Raw genomic sequence first — 25,848 nt, 5'->3', positions numbered from 1 at the left:
CCAAGTCAAAAGAAATCTCTCCTCATTCACACTCTGGTTCTTTTTGCCAATCATCTTAAACCTGGGTCCTTTGTTACCAATCCTTCTGCCAACAGAAACAGTTTCTCTTTGTTTAAAAAAAACCCTCAAAATTTGGAACCCCGCTATTAAATCTCCCTTTAACCATCTCTACTCCAAGGAGAGCAATCCCAGCTTCTCCAGTCTCTCCACATAACTAAAGTCCCTCATTCTTGGTATCATTCCATTAAATCTCCTTTGCATCTTCCCCAAGGTCCTCACATCCTATTATACCAAACTCATTTAAAAGTTAGGAAACATTTCAATTTTAAATATTTACATCTTTGCATTTTCAGCTTGAATTTTCTCCAACATCAGGGTGTAGACTTCCCTCCAGTGCAGTTTTGCAAGGTTTTCATCATATTGCTTAATAATCCATCCTGGCAACAATCAAAGGAAATAATTAGTGTGGTGACAGTAACTGTTAAAAAATCATTCTCAGGATGTGGGTGGTGCTGGAAATGCTGGCATCTATTGTCTATCCCTGGATCTTCTGAGGTGGTGGTGGGAGCAGTTTGATGCGACTCATTGACTCTGAACTGACCTAGCAAGTCAATCACTTCCTCCTACCTCCCCCTGGACCATAACACCACCACCAAACATCAAGCAATCATCTCCAGATCTGTCACTGACCTCATGTCCCCTGGAAATCTTCCCTCCTCGGTCTCCAACCTCATAGATTTCCAACTCCCTACCGCCCACTTCTACCTCCTTGCCAAAATCCACAATCAAGACTGCGCTGGCAGATCCAGCGTTTCATCTTGTTCCTGCCCCACTGAACTGACTTCTTCCTATCTCGACTCTATTTTTTCTCCCCTTGTCCAGTCTCTTCTCACTTACATCTGTGACTCTTCTGAAGTCCTCTGTCACTGCAACAATTTCCAATTTCCTGGCCCTAACTGCCTCCTCTTCACTATGGACATCCAATCTCTCTACACCTCCATCCCCTACCAGGACGGTCTGAGGCCTCTCTGCTTTTCTTTGAATGGAGACCCAACCAGTCTCTATCCACTACCACCCTCCTCCGCTGGGCTGAACTTGTTCTCACATTGAACAACTTCTCCTTCAACTCCACTCACTTCCTCCAAATAAAAGGAGTTGCTATGGGTACCTGCATGGGACCTAGCTATGCCTGTCTTTTTGTGGGATATGTGAAACATTCCTTGTTCCAGTCCTATCCCAGCTTGCTCCCTCACCTCTTTTTCTGGTACATTGATGACTGTATCGGTGCCGTTTCCTGCTGTCACCCTGAACTGGAAAATTTTATCAATTTTGCTTCCAATTTGCACTCACCATCACATGGTCCATCTCTGACACTTCCCTTCCTTCCTCGACTTCTCAGTCTCCATTTCTGGGAAAGGTTATCACCCAATATTCACTATAAGCCGACTGTCTCCCACAGCAACCCGACTGCACTTCCTCACACCTTTCCTCCTGTAAGGACTCCATTCCATTCTCCCAGTTTCTCTGTTGCAGCTGTTCTGATGATGCAACCTTCCACAACAGCGCCTCTGATATGTCTTCCTTTTTCCTCAACCGAGGATTCCCCTCCCACTGTGGTGCACAGGGCCTTTGACCATATTCGACCATTTTCTACACTTCTGTTCTCAACCCTTCCCCTCCATTCCAGAAACATGACAAGGTTTCCCTTGTCCTCAGCTTCCGCCAGCAGCCTTCACATTCAATGGATCATCCTCTGTCATTTCCACCACCTCCAGTGTGATGCCACCACCAAAGGCATCTTCCCCTCCCCTTTCAGCAGTCTGAAGGGATCGTTCCCTCGACTACACCCTAGTCCACTCCTCAATCACCCCAACACCCCTCCCTTTCACAAGGCACTTTCCATGCAAATGCAGGAGATGCAGGAGATGCAGCACCTGTTCTTTTACCTCCTCTAACCTCACTGTCCAAGGTCCCAAACACTCTTTCCAGGTGAACCAGCGATTTACTTGTACTTCCGTCAATTTTGCTGCTCACAATGTGGTCTGCTCTACACAGGGGAGACCAAATGCAGAATGGGTGATTGCTTTGGGGAACACCTCCGCTCAGTCCACAAGCATGACCCCAAGCTTCCTGTCATTTTAATTCTCCACCTTGCTCTCACACTGACCTCTCTGCAGCCTCCTTACACCATTCCAATGAAGCTCAACAGAAGCTCGAGGTACAGCACCTCGTCTTTTGATTAGGAACTTTACAGCCTTCTGGACTCAACATTGAGTTCAACAATTTCAGACCATAATCTCTGCCCTCATTTTGTTTCTTTTTTATTGTACATTTCAGTCTTACTCTTATTTTTCTCTTGATTTTGCTTTCGGATGGCAACTGTTCATTATTCTGCCATTCATACCTCCCCTATTCACATCTTTTGTTTCTTTCTTTGTCCCATTACACTCCCTTTGGCCCTACACCACCAACTCTTTTGTCATTTGATCTCTCCTGTCTTCTGCCCTATCACAGACTTTCCCTTTTGTTCTTTGTCCACCCTCTCCCATTTCACCTGCTTAAAATCTATGACATTTCTAACTTTTCCCAGTTCTGATGAAAGGTCACAGACCTGAAACGTTAACTCTGTTTCTCTCTCCACAGATGCTGCCTGACCTGCTGAGTATTTCCAGCATTTTCTGTGTTTATATCAGAGTCAGCTATGTTGCTGTGGGACTGGAGTCATAAACCAGGTAAAAGTGGCAGGTTTGCAATCACCATGACAACAATTGGAAATGTTTAACAATTGGAGCTTGTGTAGGGACAAGCTACTAACAGTTTATTCCAATATGTGAAGGAGATATTCTAGTCAATGTGTTTTTGTTCAGTTACATTCTATTCAGTATCTCTCACTGGAGCTCAAGCAGAAACAAAAGCCCTGATTTTAACTCCGAGTGGGATTTGGGTTGGTGTGTGGTTGAGGTGAGTGGTGCAGAAACAAAGCCCTGGGCTATTTGAACCCTTGGGCCTCATTTAAATCCAGGAAGTCAATTTTGAGCAGAACATTGCGTGGCCTGGAGCCTGCCTGCCAACTCCAGGAGGGTTTGGGATGGGCTGTCGGGGTCATCACATGTCGGGAGCTGGGGGTGGGGGGGGGGGGGGGGGGTGGGAGAGGTGGTGATGAGGAAGGGGGTTGAGCTTTCAACAGGGGTGGTGTACGTTTTTCCTGTGGGGCTGAGACAGATCAGTCCTGATCCTCCCAACAATCGCATGGAAAATAATAGTTGCCTGTTTGGATCTTTTCCCTGCTGCCTTCATCTGGCAGGAAAAGCTACAGCAGTCAGGCTGTTCAGTTAAAATCGCAATGGGGTGCTAACGACATCATGAGGATCTGACATGATTCTATAAATAACGACCCCAGTGGCTTTAGGCGGATGTCCTTGATGCCTGCTCAGTAGGGCAGGTTAAAATCAGAAATGGTTAGCTCCAGGAGGGTCCAGAAACAAGGGTGATTTTAACTGCTCCTCCCCTCTGACCTGGTTTAGGCCTGGGGAGGGAGGATTAAAAACACACCTCATGTGTCTGCTAGGATACTATCAAACTGAAATGCAATGGGAGGTCAAGGAGTGACAGAGAAAGGTTTCTCATTGTACTGTGACCCTTTGTCAATAACATAAGTTCCATTCTGGTTCATTGACTCAGCACTCAAAGATGAAATAAGCTGTGAAAGTTCTTTGGATCCTTCAAAAAAAGTGCCTTACCTTGATCCAAACAGGTTTTCGACGATACCGAAAAACTTATTGTGAACCCTAGAAATCGAACATAAACAACATTTCAAACCCAATGCATTCTTGATTGACTGTCCAGTTACCCGGTTGCAGCTTTACCATCAGAACAAGCAGGCATAATCTCAAATAGCCCAGGGCTTTGTTTCTGCACCACTCAGCCAATGGGGAGTGAATCAGGAAGCACTTTACACCCAAAGTATAGTGGAAATCTTCAACTTTCTATCTCAAAAGGCTATAGATGCTGGGGGACAATGGAAATTTTCAAGTCTGATATAGGTAAATCTGATGAAAGTTCATTGACCTGAAACATTAACTCTGGGGGGATCTTAACCCCCAAAAATGGATGGAGTTGTGCCCGATGGAATATAAAAATGTTAAAAATCTGAATCCTGACCCAATCCGTCTCCAACCCACCTACTTCTGAGGTTGTGCAAGGAACCAACCTGCCTGAAGAAGGTGGGTGGGCTATTTAAATATTATAATGAGTCTGTGGTCAGCCAGATTTCCTGGCTTCAGGAAACCCATTGGCTAAAGGGAAACTTTAGATGGAACTGATGGATGCAGAAGGTAAATGCCTTTCTATTTACCTGCTGGACCCAGTTTATCTGCTTCACCAACTCCCACGATTAGACACCACAATCCCACCTCCCCCAGCACCAGACTGTTCCGACCTGCCCGTTGGCCTCCAATCTTCCCTCCAACCTCGACCTCTGATCTCCCCCTCTCCTCCACCAGCCCCGGCCTTTCCCATCCCTCCTTCGCTCCTCTTTTCCTCCCAGCTGCAGTCGGGTGCTGACTGTCTACCCGCCCGACAGGCATCCAGACACAGAGACAAAAAATGTTAATCACGTCTTGCCATTAAATTCGGCAGGACCTGAGGGTAACCTGTTCTTCGGACCTGTCTGACCTATTGAGTATTTCCAGTATTTCCTGTTTTTATTCTAGATGTTTTTTCTGAGTGAGGGTATCAAAGGATACCTTTTATTCCAATCACCCTGGGCCAGATCCTTTTACAATTCATTAAAGACTGCTCTCCTCCAGTTGAGTATTTTCATATTTGATTTTTTTTCTCTTCCTTTTTCTTAACTATTCTAAACTGATGATATTGTGATTAGTGTTTCCCTAATGTTCTCACACTGAAACATGCTCCATTTGCCCCACTTCATTCCCCAGAACTAGATCCAAAGCTGTTTTCTTCCTTGTTGGACTGGAGACAACCAATCAAGAAATTTCTCTTGAATATATTTCAGCAATTCCTCCCATCTTTGCCCTTTACAATCAAGATCGAAGTTAGAGGGGCTGAATGGCCTCCTCTGTTCCTATATTCCTAGATGGGTTTATGTTAATATGCTTTCTCTGAACTAGTGAGTTGCTGCTGGCTTATCTATACCTGAAATATCACCTGCGAGTAACCCTTAAGGTCTAGATCTAACATTGATGAAAACCAATTTGAAAAGAACCAGAAATGGAGATTTTGCCATGTAAAAATGATCGCAAGAGGATTTGAGTACAGGAGTAGTGAAGTCTTGCTTCAATTGTATAGAACCTTGGTTAGACCGCACCTGGAGTACTGCGTGCAGTTTTGGTCCCCTTACCTTAGGAAGGATATTATTGCCATAGAGGGAGTGCAATGAAGGTTCACCAGACTTGTTCCCGGGATGGCGGGACTGTCCTATGAAGAGAGATTGAGTAAACTGGGCCTGTATTCTCTAGAGTGTCGAAGAATGAGAGGTGATCTCATTGAAACCTACAAAATACTTAAAGGGATAGATAGGGTAGATGCAGGCAAGATGTTTCCCCTGGTTGTGGAGTCTAAAACCAGGGGACACAATTTCAAAATAAGGGGGAAGCCACTTAGGACTGAGATGAGAAGAAATTTCTTGACTCAGAGGGTTGTGAATCTTTGGAATTCTCTACCCCAGAGGTTTGTGGAAGTTCAGCCATTGGGTATGTTTAAAGCAGAGATTGACAGATTTCTAAATACAAATGATATAAAGGGCTATTGGGATAGTGTGGGAAAAAGGCATTGAAGTGCATGATCAGCCATGATTTTATTGAATGGCGGAGCAGGCTCAATGGGCTGAATGGCCTACTCCTGCTACTATGTTCTGATGATCTGCGGTAATGGGATCATTCAAAATGGTAGGCTGAATTATCATTACACCGTGAGTTATTTGTATCTTCACTGTGCAGGCAGTAACCTAAGATTGCCAAGTCTGGTTAGATGCACTCCAGGAGGTTTGAACACATGACCTCCTGCCTGGAACCACCCTGTCCCCCATTCCTGCCATTGGTCCATCCTCCAGGTGTATTGCTTTCCCATGGCCAACTGGAAAGCCACCAGACTCTCCTTTTGTTAGCCAAGTGCAGTAACCTTGACTGTTTCAGAAACACCCGGCTTCCCCATCTTCAATGTTTCCAGAATTAATGAAATAAAGTGTTCAAAAAAATGAAAAGAAACGCAATTATGATTTCTGAACTGGGTTGCTCGCAGCGACATTCTACAGAGTAATTTGCAATTCCTGGAGACTCCAGGGCAATCCTGGAGGGTTGGTAACTCCACTGTAAGCTGGAGGAGTGGATCATTGAAATCAATTGAAATGGAAAAGTGGACGTTTGAATTGGGTGATCCCCAGTGTCAATATTACACCCAGTTTGCAAGTTAAAATTTACCCCATGAAGTTTATTCCCCTGTGATACATCAGCCCCAATCTTTCAGGGAAGGTGGGTGGGGACCTGGAATTATAATTCCTGCTGGATTTAGTGGGAGGACCTCATTTACATTTATTGTCTCTGTTTCTCATCTGGTGACCAGCAAGATTGATAGGCTATCAGGCAGATAGACCTGCAACACCAGGACGCAGCCAGGGAGTGGAGAGAGAGGGAGAGATTGAGGATTGCGGAGGAGGGAAGTAGAGTAGCTAGGGGAGGCAGGGGGGAAGCACTCAGCAGCAGTGCCGGGAAGACACAACTGCTGGATCAGCCGTTCTCACCTTTCTGCAGGTGCTGGCTTTCCATAGCCCTGGGAAATCCAGCCCAAAGTCATTAAATGTGAAACTGTCCTAAAATTTGAGGCATGTGGCCTCAATTAAAATATTAAATGATGGGGCCACCTCTGGGGAGTAGGTTAGTCGCCCATACCCCAACCTACCCCCAAGTCCAACCCCCAGCTTAACCCCGTATCCAACCCCCAACCCACCCCTCAGGCTGCCCACCCCAACCTGCGCCCATTAAAACGAGTTGGAGTCAGGTTTCCCATTTTTGAATCTTAATCCATCTCAAGCCTTTCTCCTGACTCTCCTGGGGTGGGGAGGTCAGGTTAAAATTCCCCACATTATGATTATAATTATCTATTGACGGTAAAATATTTGATAAGGCTCTTGTTGTTTCAAGTAGCATTACAATGTTGATCCAGAGCAATGACTAAAACTGAGCAAAAGCATTGTTGAGTTCAGCTGACCGCATCCTTGACTCTGAGTTAGAGGTTTGTAGGTTCAGGTGCTAATCCCACTCCAACCTGACACTCCAGTGCAGTACCGAGGGAGTGCCGCATTGTTGGAGGTGCCGTCTTTCATGAGCTGTTAAATCCAGCCCCTCCTCGCCTTGCCTATCAGTTCAGGTAGCTTCTGTTGTCCTGGGCATTCCTCGCTCAACCAACATACCAAGAAAACACACCAACGGGTCAATCATCTCATTTCCTGTTTGGGGAAATTTTGCTGTGTGCAAAATGGCTGCCATATTTATAGCAATGGTGACTGTACTTCATGTAATTCATTGGCTGTGTAGCACTATGGGATGTCTGAGAAGGGTTGTATAAATGCAAGGGTAGAAATAAAAAAGGCATCTTTTCTTGTCGTCAGTGAAGTATAAATAACAATTAATTTAACAGAATACAGTATCAGACAGGGATCTGCAACCTCAGACTCTGGAGTTGCTTGCGGCTCTTTATTATGTCATTTGCAGTTCCCAAACCTGAAATGTTAACTGTTTCTCACTCCACAGATGATGCCAGACCTGTTTCCCTCACTTTCCGTTCTTATTTCAGATTTCCAGCATCCGCAGTTTTTTGCTTAATTCTATGCATCTTAAGTTTGTTTTAAAGATGATTTTACTGACAAAATTATAGTTAAAAAAGTTTAAAAAATACAATAATTCAGAGTTAGGTCTATTTTAATTTCAATTTTTTTTCTATTGATACATAAATTCAACACATATTTATTATATATGCAAATTATGCATTCCACCAGGGACACTTGGCAATTTGCCAAGTATTTCATTTCGTAATGCCGAATTTTTGTCTTGTGGCTCCCAATTGATTCATTTTGGGCAATTTATAAAAAAAACTCCAGGTTAAAAAAAAAGGTTGCAGACTCCTGATGAAAATGATCCTCTGAATACACAACTTTAATGTGAAGCAGTTCCCTCTACCTGTTGAATAGATGCTTTTGGTCAGTCCAGACTTTTCTTGTACTTTTATAGTTTTGTCCTTACCTTAAATAACAAAAAAGAAAATATCATAATTCATTGTATCATTTGAGAAGGAATTTTGGCAGGAACAGTGTAAATGACAAAGAACTTACACTGCACCACCCACCCCCCCCAAATCCTTTCAGTCCCTCCCATTTCTCAACTTTCTCCACTCATCTATCTCATAAACTGAGAGCCGTGGCTCAGTTGAAAGCATTCTCGCCTCTGAGTCAGTACGTTGTGGGCCTTGCTTCTGAGACTTGAGCACAAAACCCAGGCTGACACTCCAGTGCAGTACTGAGGGAGTGCTGCACTGTCAGAAGTGCTGTCTTTCGGATGAAACATTAAACCGAGGTCCTGCCTCCCCTCTCAGGTGGTAAAAGATCCCATGGCACAATTTCAAAGAAGTGCAGGGGAGTTCTACCTGGTCTCTGACCAATATATCTCTCAATGTACACCATCAAAATAGATTAACTGGTCTTTCCTCTCATTGCTGTTTTTGGGAACTTGATGTGCACAAGTTGGTTGCTACAACACGACAGTGACTCAAACTTCAGAAATACTTCATTGCCTGTGAATTGTTTTGAGATGTCCTGAGCCTGCTATATAAATGCAAGTTATTTCAACCTGGCCCCTGGTTTGAAAAACTTTGAATGAAAACTAGCAGAAGCTGTTTCGAGAAGTAGCTGACAACTCAAGAACAGCCCTGGTGTGTGGGAACAAGGCTTTGTGAAGGAATGAAAGCATCCTACATTCAATGAAAGTGTAAATGTAAATCTTTGTCCCCATCTGCTGCCAAATGTAATGGAGACCACACCTCCCCCACCCCAGCGCCCATACGTTCCCCAACCATCCGGCTGATTTGTGCCAACTGTGCCGAGTTCAACATGCAGGGTTTTGTGCATACACAAGAGGCTGGCATTTGCACGTGCCACAGAGACCCTTGTATTGGTGCACACATGTGATAAAACTCCAGGACTCTCCGGGGAACTCTTACAAGGCGTTCCTCAGGCTGCAAAACTCTGAGCTTTGCTGATTATACATAGAAAGGGCAGAATAAACACTGCAGTCCCCGATAACAAGATTGCGGGCTCAGCATCGGGTCATAGTACGGGTACTGTCAATCAAGGGAAACTGCAGAATGAATACCAAACAAAGTTAGCAATGAGATGTTAGTGCATTGGTTATGCTTCTGGAGTAGTAATCCAGAGAACAGGAGTTGAATTTCCACCATGACCGTTTCAGAATTGAATTTCAGTTTTAAAAAAATTCTGTAAATAAAGATCTGGTACCAGACAAAGTGACCATGAAACTGTTGGATTGTCGTAAAAACCCATCTAGTTTACTAATGTCTTTTAGAGAAGGAGACCTGTCATCCTTACTCATCTGGCCTACATGTGATCCAGAGCCACTCCAATATGGTTGACTCTTAACTGCTCTCTTAAGTGGCCTAGCAAGCCACTCAGTCTACAGAATGATCAAACAGTACCATACAGAAGGAGGCCATTCAGCTCCTCAAGTCTGCACCAGCTCTTTCAATCTATTTAGTCCCACTTCTCCACTTTTTCCCTATATCCTTGCAATTTTTCTCCTTCAAGTATTTATCCAATTCCCTTCTGAAGGCTACTATTGAATCTATATCCACCACCCTGTTAGGTAGTGCATTCGAAATTCTAACTACTCATTACAGAAAGAAGTTTTTCTTCCTGTTGTCTCTTGTTCTTTTGCCAATCTTCTTAAATCTGTGCCCTCTGGTTATCGACTCTTCAACCATTGGAAACAGTTTCTCTTTATTTACTCTATCTAAACCCTTCATGATATTAAGCACCTCTATTAAATCTCCTCTTAGCCTTAACTGCTCGAAGGAAAATAATCCCAGTTTTTCCAGACTGGGAATTATGTGGATTTTCCAGATCCACATAACTGTAATCCCTCATCCCTGGAACCATTCTAGTAAATCTCTTCCGCACTCTCTCCAAATCATTCACACCCTTTCTAAAGTGTGGTGCCCAGAAGTGGACACAATATTCCAGCTGGGGTCTGAGCTAGTATTTTATATAGGTTTAGCCCAACTTCTATGTATAAAGCCCAGGATCCCATATACTTTAATAACTGCTTTGTTAACTTGTCCTGCCTCTTTCAAAAAGTTGTATACAAACACCCCGGGTCTATCTGTTTTTGCACTACTTTTAAAATTGTACCAGTTAGCATGTATTGTTTCTCCTCATTCTTCCTATCAAAATATATCACCTTACACTTTTCTGCATTGAATTTCATCTCCATGTATCCATCCATTCCACTAGGCTGTCTTTGGCCTCTTCAAATCACTAATGTCCTTTAGGGAAGGTAATCTGCTGTCGTTACCTGGTCTGGCTTACATGTGACTCCAGACCCACAGCAATGTGATTCACTCTTAAAATGCTCTCTGAAATGGCCTAGCAAGACTGTCAGTTCAAGGGCACTTAGGGAGGGGCAATAAATGCTGGCCTAGCCAGCGACGCCCACATCCCACAAAAAACAAATTATAAAGTCTATCCCTATCTTCCTCCCTGTTTATTATACTTCCAAATCACGTGTCATTTACCAATTTCAAAATTGCGCCCTGTACCCCCAGATTCCAGTTGCTCAAGAAGGCCCACTGCCAACTTCTCAGGGCTAGTAAGGATGACAATAAATTCAGCCTTGTCACCAAGGCCCATGGCCTGAGAATGAGTTAAGTTAAAAAAAAAGTGGTGCATCAATCTAGTGTTACGGGCAACAAGGATTTTAATCGAGTTGAAGTTCATGGAAATAAGATGAAATCAGTTATTGGAATTGTCAAATTTTGTACAACAAAGGATTCCATGGAAAAGTAGAAATATTGGACGTACATAGCAGCTCAGTCAATATCTGTACACAGAAAGGATTGATTATTGGGGGTGGGGGAGGGGGTGAGGGAATGAGGGGTGCGGCAGTGTTGGGGGGGAACGTTAGTGGAGAAAACTGCTTCCCCGCCTAGGAGTCTATGCAGGAGATCTCAACTGGTTTTAACAGCCGGTCTTTCTTTGTATCCTCCTGGTGTGTGCAGGCTGCCATCTTTTAAGCTCACCGCCAAAATCAGCGGCGGGCTCTTAAAATCCAGCCCACGCTGTGTAAATATATCGGTCAGTAATATGGTCAGGTTTCAGATCCGGTTAAGATCGGCTCAAGTTGAATACCTCCTGTTTTGTAAATATATATAGAAATTCCAACACTGAAACAGGCCTTTCAGCCAAACAGTCCCTGTTGGTGTTTACTGTTTAGTTGTCAGTTGCTATGGCCTTTCTGGAGAGGTAGGACTTATCCCTGAGTGATTTGAAAAACCTAACCAAGGCTAGGCTAAAAGAATTGGCAGAAAAGTTGGAGTTAGACTTAAAACCAGGGGCTAACAAAGCAGACATAATTGAAGTAATAGCAGAGCATTTGAAATTGGAAGAAGGAAAGGGCAATCCAGATGATAGTGTGGTTGAATCAGCTAGAATTCAGTTGCAGATGAAGCAGTTTGAACTTGAAAGAAAAAAAGAAATGAGAAAACTTGAACTAGAATTTCAAAGGGAGCAAGCAGAGTGGGAGGAGAGAGAAAAAGTAAGAGAAAGTGAAAAATAAGAAAGGGAGCAAGAAAGGATATTCCAACTAAAAAAGCGAGAATGTAAAAATAAGAGTGGCCTTGCCCCAATGAAAATTCTGGTGAGGAAAGACCTGACTCCAACCCAGAACCCAGGGGAGAACTGTTTAAATTTGTGCGAGCCCAGCTGAAGTTTAAAAGATAGCGAGACAGATGAAGTGACTGAAGGTAAATTGGACACTGCTCAAGCAAAGCAGGTTGTTGGGTCGAGCTCATGAAGTTTATGCCATGCTTTTTCAGGAGGCTTCTGCAGATTATGAGATGGCAAAAAAAAGCTATTCTCTCTGCTTATGAGGTTTATAGGCAAAAATTCCAGAACCACTGGAAACAGCCTGGGCAAACTTATAAAGAATTTGAGAGGTTAAAGCAAATTAACTTCAATCGTCGGATGCGGGCACTAAAGGTAGAGGCCACGTATGAGACCCTTAGGAAAATAATTCTCCTGGAAGAATTTAAAAATTCAGTCCCTCTGTTAGTAAGAGCCCATGTAGAGAACAAGAAGGTTTCAACAGCCAAACCGGCAGCTGAGATCACTGATGATTACGAGCTTGTTCATAAGCCCAAATCCTTTTTCCATCACAAAGAACAAAGAACAGTACAGCACAGGAACAGGCCATTCGGCCCTCCAAGCCTGCGCCGATCTTGATGCCTGCCTAAACTAAAACCTTCTGCACGTCCGGGGGCTGTATCCCTCTATTCCCATCCTATTCATGTATTTGTCAAGATGCCTCTTAAACGGCGCTATCGTACCTGCTTCCACCACCTCCCCCGGCAGCAAGTTCCAGGCACTCACCACCCTCTGTGGAAAGAACTTGCCTCGCACATCCCCTCTAAACTTTGCCCCTCACACCTCAAACCTATGTCACCTAGTAACTGACTCTTTCACCCTGGGAAAAAGCTTCTGACTATCCACTCTGTCCATGCCACTCATAACTTTGTAAACCTCTATCATGTCGCCCCTCCACCTCTGTCGTTCCAGTGAAAACAATCCGAGTTTATCCAACCTCTCCTCATAGCTAATACCCTCCAGACCAGGCAACATCCTGGTAAACCTCTTCTGTACCCTCTCCAAAGCCTCCACGTCCTTCTGGTAGTGTGGCCTAACTAAAGTTCTGTACAGCTGCAGCATGACTTGCCAATTTTTATACTCTATGCCCCAACCGATGAAGGCAAGCATGCCGTATGCCATCTTGACTACCTTATCCACCTGCGTTGTCACTTTCAGTGACCTGTGGACCTGTACACCCAGATCTCTCTGCCTGTCAATACTTCTAAGGGTTCTGCCATTTACTGTATACTTCCCACCTGTATTAGATCTTCCAAAATGCATTACCTCACATTTGTCCGGATTAAACTCCATCTGCCATTTCTCCGCCCAAGTCTCCAACCCATCTATATCCTGCTGTATCCTCTGACAATCCTCATCACTATCCGCAACTCCACCAACCTTTGTGTTGTCCGCAAACTTACTAATCAGACCAGCTCCATTTTCCTCCAAATCATTTATATATACTACAAAGAGCAAAGGTCCCAGCACTGATGGGTTGAAGTGTGTCTATTTTAATGCAAGAAGTGTCAGGAATAAGGGTGTTGAACGTAGAGCATGGATCAGTACTTGGAGCTACGATGTTGTGGCCATTATGGAGATGTGGATATCACAGGGGCAGGAATGGATGTTGGATGTTCCGGGCTTTAGATGTTTCTAAAGGAATAGGGAGGGAGGTAAAAGAGGTGGGGGAGTGGCATTGCTAATCAGGGATAGTATCACAGCTGCAGAAAGGGAGGTCGTCGAGGAGGGTTTGTCTACTGAGTCATTATGGGTGGAAGTCAGAAACAGGAAAGGAGCAGTCACTTTGTTGGGAGTTTTCTATAGACCCCCCAATAGCAACAGAGACACGGAGGAACAGATTGGGAGGCAGATTTTGGAAAGGTGCAGAAGTAACAGGGTTGTTGTCATGGGTGACTTCAACTTCCCTAATATTGATTGGAACCTCCTTAGTGCAAATAGTTTGGATGGAGCAGTTTTTGTCAGGTGTGTCCAGGAAGGTTTCCTGACTCAATATGTAGATAGGCCGACTACAGGGGAGACTATGTTGGACTTGGTGCTTGGCAACGAACCAGGCCAGGTGGCAGATCTCTCGGTGGGAGAGCATTTCGGTGATAGTGATCACAACTCCCTGACCTTTACCATAGTCATGGAGAGGGACAGGAGCAGACGGGATGGGAAAATATTTAATTGGGGGAGGGGGAATGACAATGCTATTAGGCAGAAACTGGGGAGCATAAATTGGGAACAGATGTTCTCAGGGAAATGCACGACAGAAATGTCGAGGTTGTTTAGGGAGCACTTGCTGCGACTGCTGGATAGGTTTGTCCCGATGAGGCAGGGAAGGGATGGTAGGGTGAAGGAACCTTGGATGACAAGAGATGTGGAACAGCTAGTCAAGAGGAAGAAGGAAACTTACTTAAGGTTGAGGAAGCAAGGATCAGACAGGGTTCTAGAGGGTTACAAGGTCGCCAGGAAGGAACTGAAGAATGGACTTAGGAGAGCTAGAAGGGGACATGAAAAAGTCTTGGCGTGTAGGATTAAGGAAAATCCCAAGGCGTTCTACACTTATGTGAGGAACAAGAGGATGGCCAGAGTGAGGGTAGGGCTGATCAAGGATTGTGGAGGGAACTTGTGCCTGGAGTCGGAGGAGGTAGGGGAGGTCCTAAATGAATACTTAGATGGAAAGTATTCAGCATGGAGCTCGGTGACCAGTGGTGTTCCGTAGGGATCTGTTCTGGGACCTCTGCTCTTTGTGATTTTTATAAATGACTTGGATGAGGAAGTGGAAGGCTGGGTTAGCAAGTTTGCCGATGACACAAAGGTTGCTGGAGTTGTGGATAGTGTGGAAGGCTGTTGTAGGTTGCAACGGGACATTGACAGGATGCAGAGCTGGGCTGAGAAGTGGCAGATGGAATTCAACCTGGAAAAGTGTGAAGTGATTCATTTTGGAAGGTCGCATTTGAATGCGGAATACAGGCTTAAAGACAGGATTCTTGGTAGTGTGGAGGAACAGAGGGATCTTGGGGTCCATGTCCATAGACCGCTCAAAGTTGCCACCCAAGTTGATAGGGTTGTTAAGAAGGCGTATGGTGTGTTGGCTTTCATTAACAAGGGGATTGAGTTTAAGAGCCGCGAGGTTATGCTGCAGCTCTATAAAGCCCTGGTTCGACCACGCTTGGAATATTGTGTTCAGTTCTGGTCGCCTCATTATAGGAAGGATGTGAAAGCTTTAGAGAGGGTGCAGAGGAGATTTACCAGGATGCTGCCTGGACTGGAGGGCATGTCCTACAAAGAAAGATTGAGGGAGCTAGGGCTTTTCTCATTGGAGCGAAGAAGGATGAGAGGTGACTTGACAGAGGGGTACACGATGATGAGAGGCATAGATAGAGTGGATAGCCAGAGACTTTTTCCCAGGGCGGAAAGGGCTATCACCAGGGGGCATAATTTTAGGGTGATTGGAGGAAGGTTTCGGGGAGATGTCAGAGGTAGGTTCTTTACACAGAGAGTGGTGGGTGCGTGGAATGCGCTGCCAGCGGTGGTAGTAGAAGTAGACACATTAGGGGCATTTAAGCGACTCTTGGATAGGTACATGGATGATAGTAGAATGAAGGGTAGGTAGTTAGTTTGATCTTAGAGTAGGTTAAAGGTTCGGCACAACATCGTGGGCTGAAGGGCCTGTACTGTGCTGTACTGTTCTATGTTCTATGATCCCTGCGGAACACCACTAGTCACAGCCCTCCATTTAGAAAAGCACCCTTCCACTGCTACCCTCTGTCTTCTATGACCGAGCCAGTTCTGTATCTGTTGCTTGCCATTTCAACACTCCCCCCTGCTCTCATGCTCACATCTCTGTCCTGGGATTGCTGCAGCGTTCCAGTGAACATCAACAGAAGCTCGAGGAACAGCATCACATTTACCGATTAGGCACATTACAGCCTGCTGGACTGAACCTTGAGTTCAATCATTTCAGAGCATGACGGGCCCCCCATTTTACTTTTATTTTTAGTTATTTTTTCTTTTTTACATTTTTTACAACTTTTTTTTTCATGTTTATTTCATTTCATCTTAGTTTGTTCAGTTTGCTTACCCAGTGTTTTATTTTCCATGTTTGTACTTGCTGCTGTTCAATCTTCAGTCCGTTAACACCCTATCTGTACTAATGCTTTGTCTTTCAACACACCATTAACATATTGTTTGCCTTTGCTCCATGACCTTTTGGTCAGCTATGTGGCCTTGTCCAATCTACACCTTCTGCATTGTTATCTGTTGCCCCACCGCCCCCCCTCACTTGCTGATAACCTTTGACATTTCTTTAATATTTGCTAGTTCCGAAGAAGGGTCACTGACCCGAAACGTTAACTCTGCTTCTCTTTCCACAGATGCTGCCAGACCTGCTGAGTGGTTCCTGCATTTCTTGTTTTTATTTCAGATTTCCAGCATCTGCAGTATTTTGCTTTATTTTCGTGTTTAATTCTCTGCCACTTCTCTTCCAGGAATGCCTACCTTGAAGAAGTTCTGCTCTTCTCTCCGACGGGATTTTTGTTTGTCTCTTTTACCTTGTTCACCTTCATTGCTTTCTATTTCCCTCCTGATGTTCGATAAAGTGTCTACCAAAACTCGTTTTCACAGCCACATCTCCTTCCTCAGTGACTGTCTCCGGCTCCGACTTATTCCACGTGGATTCTAACTACAAGTTTCATCCATCATGTTTTGAATCCACCCAGGACTACAGGTATCTCCGAGAAATACAACGTTCCTCGGTCTGCTGTTCTCACCGCATCCTGAGATCCACACTCAGTGCTATGCGCCGCCACACGCACACACTGGACCTCTCTCTCCAGCAGCACCGCCTCACCTTATCTCAAAGCTGTTCTACTACGCAGTTTCATTTAATCTTTCGTCTCATCCGACGCATTAACGAAAAACTTTTTTTCTTCCTTTCAGATGTCAAGGAACGCCAGCTCCAGCAGCTGATGGGGACGAATGCTCCTCCAGATCCTCCTTCCACTTCACTTCCCTCTGCCCCCACCCCTTCTGATCTGACCCCTTGCCGTGTATTCACTATACCCTCTGACCTACCCCTCTTTGATGCTGAACGTTCTGTACTCAGCAAAGGTCTCAGTTTTATCCCCTTACGTCCCCACCTCAATGAATTTCGCACTCGGCATGACGTTGAGCTCTTCTTCCGTTGCCTCCGCCTCCGGGATCACATCTTTGAACAGGAGCCTTCCCCCCAACCAGCAGACCCATTCACCCGCCTCCAGCATTCTCCCTCTACCTGGACCCCTCCCCCTGGCCACTTACCCGCTCTTGATCTCTTCATTGAAAACTGTCGGCGAGACATTGGTCATCTCAATTTCTCTGCCCCCCTCACTCACTCTAACCTGTCCCCCTCTGAGCTTGAGGCACTCCATTCTCTCAGGTCTAACCCCGACATGGTCATCAAACCTGCAGACAAGGGTGGTGCTGTTGTTGTATGGTGCACCGACCTCTACCTTGCAGAAGCTCAACGCCAACTCACAGACACTTCTTCCTGCCTTCCTCTGGACCATGACCCCACCACCGAACATCAAGCCACTGTCCAAAGGACTGTCACTGACCTCATCTCCTCTGGAGATCTTCCTTCTACAGCTTCCAACCTCATAGTCCCGCAACTCCGGACAGCCCACTTCTACCTCCTTCCCAAAATCCACAAACGGGACTGTCCCAGCAGACCCATTGTGTCAGCCTGCTCCTGCCCCTCTGAACTTATTTTTTCCTATCTAGACTCTATCTTTTCTCCGCTGGTCCAGTCTCTTCCCACCTACATCCGTGACTCTGACGCCCTATGTCATTTTGACAATTTCCAGTTTCCTGGTCCCAACCGTCTCCTCTTCACTATGGACGTCCAATCGCTCTACACCTCCATCCCCCACCAGGATAGTTTAAGGGCTCTCCGTTTCTTCCTTGAACAGAGGCCCAACCAGTCCCCATCCACCACCACCCTCCTCCGCCTGACTGAACTTGTTCTGACATTGAACAACTTCTCCTTCAACTCCACTCACTTCCTTCAAGTAAAAGGTGTTGCTATGGGTACCCGCATGAATCCTAGTTATACCTGTTTTTTTGTGGGATATGTCGAGCATTCTTTGTTCCAGTCCGACTCAGGCCCCCTGCCCCCAACTCTTTTTCCGGTACATTGATGACTGTATCGGTGCCGTTTCCTGCTCCTGCCCCGAACTGGAAAACTTTATCAACTTTGCTTCCAATTTCCACCCTTCTCTCACCTTTACATGGTCCATCTCCGACACTTCCCTTCCCTTTCTCAACTTCTCTGTCTCCATGTCTGGGGATAGGTTGTCTACTAATATCCATTATAAGCCCACCGACTCCCACAGCTACCTCGACTACACTTCTTCACACCCTACCTCCTGTAAGGACTCCATTCCATTCTCCCAGTTTCTCCGTCTCCGACGCATCTGCTCTGATGATGCTACCTTCCATGACGTTGCTTCTGATATGACCTTTTTCCTCAACCGAGGATTCCCCCCCACTGTTGTTGACAGGGCCCTCAGCCGTGTCCGGCCCATTTCCTGCACTTCTACCCTCACCCCTTCCCCTCCCTCCCAGAACCGTGACAGGGTTCCCCTTGTCCTCACTTTTCATCCCATCAGCCTCCATATCCAAAGGATCATCCTCTGCCATTTCCGCCACTTCCAGCGTGATGCCACTACCAAACGCATCTTCCCCTCCCTTCCCCTGTCAGCATTCCGAAGGGATCGTTCCCACCGTGACACCCTGGTCCACTCCTCCATTACCCACACCACCTTGTCCCCGTCCCATGGCACCTTCCCCTGCAATCGCAGGAGGTGTAATACCTGCCCATTTACCTCCTCTCTCCTCACTATCCCAGGCCCAAAACACTCCTTTCAGGTGAAGCAGCGATTTACTTGTACTTCTTTCAATGTAGTATACTGTATTTGCTGCTCACAATGTGGTCTCCTCTACATTGGGGAGACAAAACGCCGACTGGGTGACCGCTTTGTGGAACACCTCCACTCAGTCCACAAGCAGGACCCCGAGCTTCTGGTTGCTTGCCATTTCAACATTTCCCCCTGCTCTCATGCTCACATCTCTGTCCTGGGATTGCTGCAGTGTTCCAGTGAACATCAACGCAAGCTCGAGGAACAGCATCTCATTTACCGATTAGGCACACTACAGCCTGACGGACTGAACATTGAGTTCAATCATTTCAGAGCATGACGGACCCCCCATTTTACTTTTATTTTTAGTTATTTTTTTCTTTTTTTCTTTTTTACATTTTTTACAACTTTATTTTTCATGTTTATTTCATTTCATCTTAGTTTGTTCAGTTTGCTTACCCACTGTTTTTTTTTCATGTTTGTACTTGCTGCTGTTCAATATTCAGTCCGTTAACACCCTATCTGTACTAATGTTTTGTCTTTCAACACACCATTAACATATTGTTTGCCTTTTCTCCATGACCTTTTGGCCAGCTATGTGGCCTTGTCCAATCTACACCTTCTCCTTTGTTATCTCTTGCCCCACCCCCGCCTCACTTGCTTATAACCTTTGACATTTCTAATATTTGCTAGTTCCGAAGAAGGGTCACTGACCCGAAACATTAACTCTGCTTCTCTTTCCATAGATGCTGCCAGACCTGCTGAGTGGTTCCAGCATTTCTTGTTTTTATTTCAGTTCTGTATCCATCTTGCCAGCTCACCTCTGATCCTGTGTGACTTCACCTTTTGTACCAGTCTACCTTGTCAAAGGCTTTACTGAAGTCCATATAGACAACATCCACTGCCCTTCCTTCATCAATCATCTTCGTCACTTCCTCAAAAACTCAGTCAAGTTAGTGAGACAAGACCTCCCCTTCACAAAACCATGCTGCCTCTCGCTAATAAGTTTGTTTGTTTCCAAATGGGAGTAAATCCTGTCCCGAAGAATCCTCGCTAATAATTTCCCTACCACTGACGTAAGGCTCACTGGTCTACAATTTCCTGGATTATCCTTGCTACCCTTCTTAAACAAAGGAACAACATTGGCTATTCTCCAGTCCTCTGGGACCTCACCTGTAGGCAATGAGAATATAAAGATTTCTGTCAAGGCTCCAGCAATTTTTTCAGTATTCTGGGGTAGATCCCATCAGGCACTGGGGATTTATCTACCTTAATGCTTTGCAAGACACCCAACACCTCCTCCTTTTTGATAATGACATGACCCAGACTATCTACACTCCCTTCCCTAGACTCATCATCCACCAAGTCCTTCTCTTTGGTGAATACTGATGCAAAGTACTCATTTAGTACCTCGCCCATTTCCTCTGGCTCCACACATAGATTCCCATCTCTGCCCTTGAGTGGGTCAACCCTTTCCCTGGTTACCCTCTTGCTCTTTATATACTTATAAAAAGCCTTGGGATTCTCCTTTATCCTGTTTGCCAATGACTTTTCATGACCCCTTTTAGCCTTCCTGACTCTTTGCTTAAGTTCTTTCCTACTGTCTTTATATTCCTCAAGGGCTTTGTCTGTTCCCAGCCTTCTAGCCCTTACGAATGCTTCCTTTTTCTTTTTGACTAGGCTCACAATATCCCTCGTTATCCAAGGTTCCTGAAACTTGCCAAACTTATCCTTCTTCCTCACAGGAACATGCCGGTCCTGGATTCTAATCAACTGACGTTTGAAAGACTCCCACATGTCAGATGTTGATTTACCCTCAAACAGCCGCCCCCAATCTAAATTCTTCAGTTCCTGCCTAATATTATTATAATTAGCCTTCCCCCAATTTAGCAACTTCACCTGAGGACTACTCTTATCCTTATCCACAAGTACCTTAAAACTTACGGAATTATGGTCCCTGTTCCCAAAATGCTCCCCTACTGAAACTTCAACCACCTGGCCGGGCTCATTCCCCAATACCAGGTCCAGTACGGCCCCATCCCTAGTTGGACTATCTACATATTGTTTCAAGAAGCCCTCCTGGATGCTCCTTACAAATTCTGCCCCATCCAAGCCCCTAGCACTAAGTGAGTCCCAGTCAATAAAGGGGAAGTTAAAATCACCCACCACTACAACCCTGTTACCTTTACATCTTTCCAAAATCTGTCCAAAATCGCAACAACATCATAGTTCCAAGTACTAATTCAAGCTCTAAGTTCATCTGCCTTACCTGTTATACTTCTCGCATTGAAACAAATGCACTTCAGACCATCAGTCCTGCTGTGCTCAGCAATATCTCCCCGCCTGCTCTTCCTCTTAGTCTTACTGGCCTTATTTACCAGTTCCCCCTCATTTATTTCACCTGCTGTCCTACTGCTCTTGTTCCCACCGCCCTGCCACACTAGTTTAAACCCTCCCGAGTGATGCTAGCAAACCTTGCAGCCAGGATATTTGTGCCCAGTTTAGATGCAACCTGTCCTTCTTGTACAGGTCCCACCTGTCCCTGAAGAGATCCCAATGGTCCAGATATCTGAAACCCTCCTTCCTACACCAGCTGTTCAACTACGTGTTTAGCTGCACTATCTTCCTATTTACAGCCTATCACCTCCTGTCAACTTCACAAACCCGAGAAGGATAGAAGGTGGGAGAGTGAAAGGAAGGTAAGTAGCTGGGGACAAGAAAGGACAGCTGGGAATGCCCCTGGATCTCCTCCTCAGGCCAGAAATGATGCTGAGGGTAGAAGTGAGGTCCAAAAGCCTAAGTGTTTCCATTTCCACATGGTAGGACACCTTTGTGCAGAGTCCTGGAAGTTGCAGGGTAAACCTCTAGGACTTACTGGGGTACACAAGGCCAATACAGAGAAACTGACTGAGAGTACAATAAATCAGGCTGTAGCTCTGACTGCAGCTGTAAGGCCAAGTAGAAAAACCACTGTGAGTGCAGGGGACGTGAACAAGATACCTCAGAGTTATAGGGAATTCTTGTCAAAAGGAAAAGTAATTCCTATTCCTCAAGTGAGACAGGTAATCCTATAGTTATATTAAGGGATACAGGAGCCACCGAAACTCTTTTGCTGGGGAAAGGCATGGCTTTTCCACCCGAGAGCGCACTGAATGCCAAGGTTTTAGTAAATGGTATTGATGGGGAGTATATACCCGTACCTTTGTATTGGGTGCACCTAGAGTGTGACCTAATATCTGGAACGGTAACCGTAGGAGTTGTTCATAGTTTGCCTGTAGAAGGAGTTGACCTACTCCTGGGGAATGATTTGGCTGGAGCAAAGGTAGTAGCTTCTCCAATAGTCATGAGAAGACCATGGGAAGTCAAAGAAATAGAGCAATTGCAGGAAAAGGTTACAGGAATTTTTCCTTCATGCGTCGTGACCCAACCAATGGCTCAACAAGGTCCATTGTTGGAGGTCAAATTGGTACCACAGAAAGATAGCCGAATATCTGAAACTTTCTTTGGGGATTTGGATAATCCGAAGGAAATGTTCAGTAAGTCTTCTCTGATCAAGGCTCAGCAAGCCAATCCAGAGTTAAATAAAGCGGCACAATTGGCTTTAACTGAAGCTGAGACAAAGGGAGTTCCGGAAGGCTACTATATTAAAAATGGGATTCTGATGAGGAATCGAAGACCTCCTCACAAACCTGCGGACAAAGAGTGGATGGTAGTTCACCAGATAGTGGTACTGCCCAAGTATTGCCAGGAAATATTAAGGATAGCCCATGAAATTCCCATGGTGGGACATGTGGGAATCTGGAAGCCCCATCACATATAAGTTGACATTTTTACTGGCCAGGTCTTTTCAGGACGTGATACAGTTTTGTAAAGTGTGCTGTATATGCCAGATTGTGGAAAAAACGTAGCCTGCCCTAAAACTGGCACCTCTAATTGCCATACCAGTTTTTTAGGAACCATTTAGTAGAGTGTTGGTAGATTGTGTGGGGCCTTTACCGAAAAAAGTGGGACACCAATATATACTCATTATCATGGATATGGCTACTCGGTTCCCAGAGGCCTTTCACTTGGCAACAATTTCTGCTAAGGCAGTGGTAGAGAAGTTAGCCCAGTTTTTCACTAGATGTGGATTACTGATTGAGATTCAGTCAGATCAAGGTTCCAATTTTATGTCTAAAATTTTTCAGCAAGTTATGAGTAATTTGGGTATAATACAGTTAAAGTCTTCAGCAAACCACCCACAGACACAAGGAGCTTTAGAACAGTACCATCAGACCCTCAAAATGATGATCAGGGCATACTGTCATGAATATCCCCATGATTGGGATAAAAGGCTAGAATTTCTTTTGTTTGCCACTAGGGATTCACCTAATGAGTCTACCGGTTTTAGTCCTTTTGAATTAGTTTATGGGCATGAGGCAAGACTAATTAAGACTAAAGACTAAAACTAATTAAAGAAAAGTTTTTAGAACAGAGGGACGAATCTTCCATGTTAGATTATGTATCCGTGTTCCGGGAACAGCTCACTACAGCCTGCAAAGTGGCTCAGGAACACCTGAAAGCTTCACAAACAACCGTGAAAAAATGGGCAGATAAACATGCCAAGACCTGAACATTTCAACCAGAGGATGAGGTGTTAGTATTACTGCCTTTACAAGGTGAACCATTGAAAGCACGGTTCAGTGGACCATATAGAATAATCAAAAGGATTGGTAAAGTAAATTATTTGATTGACACCCCAGATCGTTGGAAAAAGAATCAGCTGTGTCACATCAATATGTTGAAACAATATCACTGCCGAGAGGAGGATAAATAAGAACAGGTATGTCAGGTAGTAGGGACAGTGAAGGATGAAAAGGATAGTGAGGATGAGGCAGAAGGAGGCCTAGACAATTCTCAAATTGAACCTCCTACTATCTGGTTAGCTGAATTGTTAGGGAGATTGGACACTATCCTTTCATATTTAGATGTAGAACAATGAGAAGACCTAACAAGGCTACTCACAGCATTTAAAGGAGTAATACACAGTCAATTCAGTCCCATTACTCCACAGGTCATAGCATATTATTAAAGTTTTCCCACCTACTGAAAATTAACCAAATTAAACACTTTATTAACCCCGCAGAATAAAACAGACCAAACCAGGATCTTTAAACTACAACAAATTAACTATTTATTAATAAACTAAATCTTAAACACGACTGAGATAAACCTATTTCTCCTAATCCAAATGCACATACACACATACATTGGTTTTACCTGGTTTTAAAAATTATGTTCTAAGTTATTGAATAATAAAATAACTGGATTGTAAGTCTTTGTGGGTTACATTCCTGATTTGGTGAGGTGTCCCAGAGTCAAATAGTCAGATGCCACTCAAAGTCTCCAGGCGAATTCGACAAACAGTTTTTAATGGACAGGCATTCAGAGCACTTTGGTTGCAGCAGGTGTCACACAGTTCTTTCAACAGGAGTATAGCAACAGGTCTATTTGGATTTTAAAATTGGTAGTCTTTCAGTAGAAACTACTGAGAATTCCAGAATTCCCAGAAACACAAAAAGGCAACAGAAAGTCACTCCTGATGCAAAGACATCTTAGAGATTAGAAGTAAAAAGGAATTTTCCACCTCTGACAATACAAAGATTTCCTTTCTGGGGTTTTTCCCCTCTCCGGGTGAAACATAGCCAGTAAATCAATATAGATTTTTCTGCTGAGAGAGAAAGACAACTCCTTCTTCAGAGGAGCACACATCACCGGTCTCCAGATCAAACTGGTCCTTCCCAGTCTTTACCCACAGTTAACTAATACAATACAGCATGTGACCTTATCTCCCCTGCTGTTGCCTAGGAAATGGCTTGCTGCTGGCACACACTGTGCCCAGAGAATCTAAGAGCTTCTCTCTGCTGTAAAGGTACATAGCCCCCGCTTGGTTTTTAAACAGAAGGAAACAAAACTCCCATAACAGTAGTGATAAACTAGGTTGTACAACCTTAGCCGTTTATGATGTGGATGTAGGAGAATCCTTTCCTATAGAACAGCGTCCTTATCGTTTAAGTCCAGAGAAACAGGCCCAGGTGAAAGCAGAAATCCAATACATGTTGGAAAACCACCTAAATGAACCCAGTCAAAGCAGATGGAGTTCTCCAGTCATGTCACTGCCTAAGCCTGATGGTTCAACTAGATTTTGCATAGACTACAGAAAGGTTAATGCAGTAACAAAGGTAGAATTGCACCCAATTCCTTGCTTGGAAGATCGTATTGACAGAGTGGACAGTGCCATGTTACTTACCAAAATAGATTTGATAAAGGGATACTGGCAGGTTCCTTTAACACCCCAAGCTAAAGAAATATTGATGTTTGTCACACCAGATGGTCTTTTCCAATGCCAAGTGATGCCATTCATGCTAAAAAATGCCCCAGCTACTTTTCAGAGACTAATGAACTAAATGGTAGCCAGTGTTCCTAACTGTGTAGTTTACCTTGATGATATGCTGGTATACAGTGACACTTGGAACAACTAGAAGCTCTATTTAGAAAATTACAATTGGCTGAGTTAGTGATAAACCTTGCCAAAAGTGAATTTGCAAAAGCAAAAGCAAGAGTAACTTACCTTGGGCACATAATAGGGCAAGGACAAGTGTTGGCAAGAACAACAAAAGTACAAGCATTGATGCAGTTCCCTGCCCTTAAGACTAAACGAGAAATCACGAGATTTTTGGGGATGTGAGGTCTCTATTGAAAGTTTGTACCAAATTTTAGCACTATAGCTGCTCCACTGACAGATTTGCTACATAAAAGAAAGCCAAGGTAGTGTGGTCAGGGGAGTGCCAAGCATCTTTTGAGAGGCTGAAAGCCATTTTGATCAATGAACAAGGGTTGGCTGCTCCAAAATTCACTAAACCCTTCAAAGTAGCAATTGATACGACTGATCTGGGAGTCGGTGCAGTCCTGTTACAAGATGATGAATCGGGCATAGAAAAGCCAATGAGATACTTTTCCAAAAAGCTAAATCAACACAAA

The 25,848-nt window shown here is 44.6% G+C and overlaps 1 protein-coding gene across 1 annotated transcript in view; it reads right to left on the bottom strand.

Moving 5' to 3' along the window:
* LOC137384913 (uncharacterized protein C3orf20-like) overlaps positions 1-25,848 on the bottom strand; it is a 190,954-nt gene that overhangs the window by 124,454 nt on the left and 40,652 nt on the right. The window contains exons 2-4 of the mRNA XM_068059621.1: positions 8,196-8,258; positions 3,741-3,788; positions 338-437 (exon numbers count right to left, since the gene is read on the bottom strand). Of these exons, the coding sequence (XP_067915722.1) occupies positions 338-437; positions 3,741-3,788; positions 8,196-8,258 (211 nt within the window). The remainder of the gene's footprint in view (positions 1-337; positions 438-3,740; positions 3,789-8,195; positions 8,259-25,848) is intronic.

Source organism: Heterodontus francisci, chromosome 27, assembly GCF_036365525.1.
Source record: "Heterodontus francisci isolate sHetFra1 chromosome 27, sHetFra1.hap1, whole genome shotgun sequence".
Taxonomy (NCBI): domain Eukaryota; kingdom Metazoa; phylum Chordata; class Chondrichthyes; order Heterodontiformes; family Heterodontidae; genus Heterodontus; species Heterodontus francisci.
The sequence above is the reverse complement of the archived record's forward strand: the minus strand, read 5'-3'. Positions and strand labels throughout refer to the sequence as shown.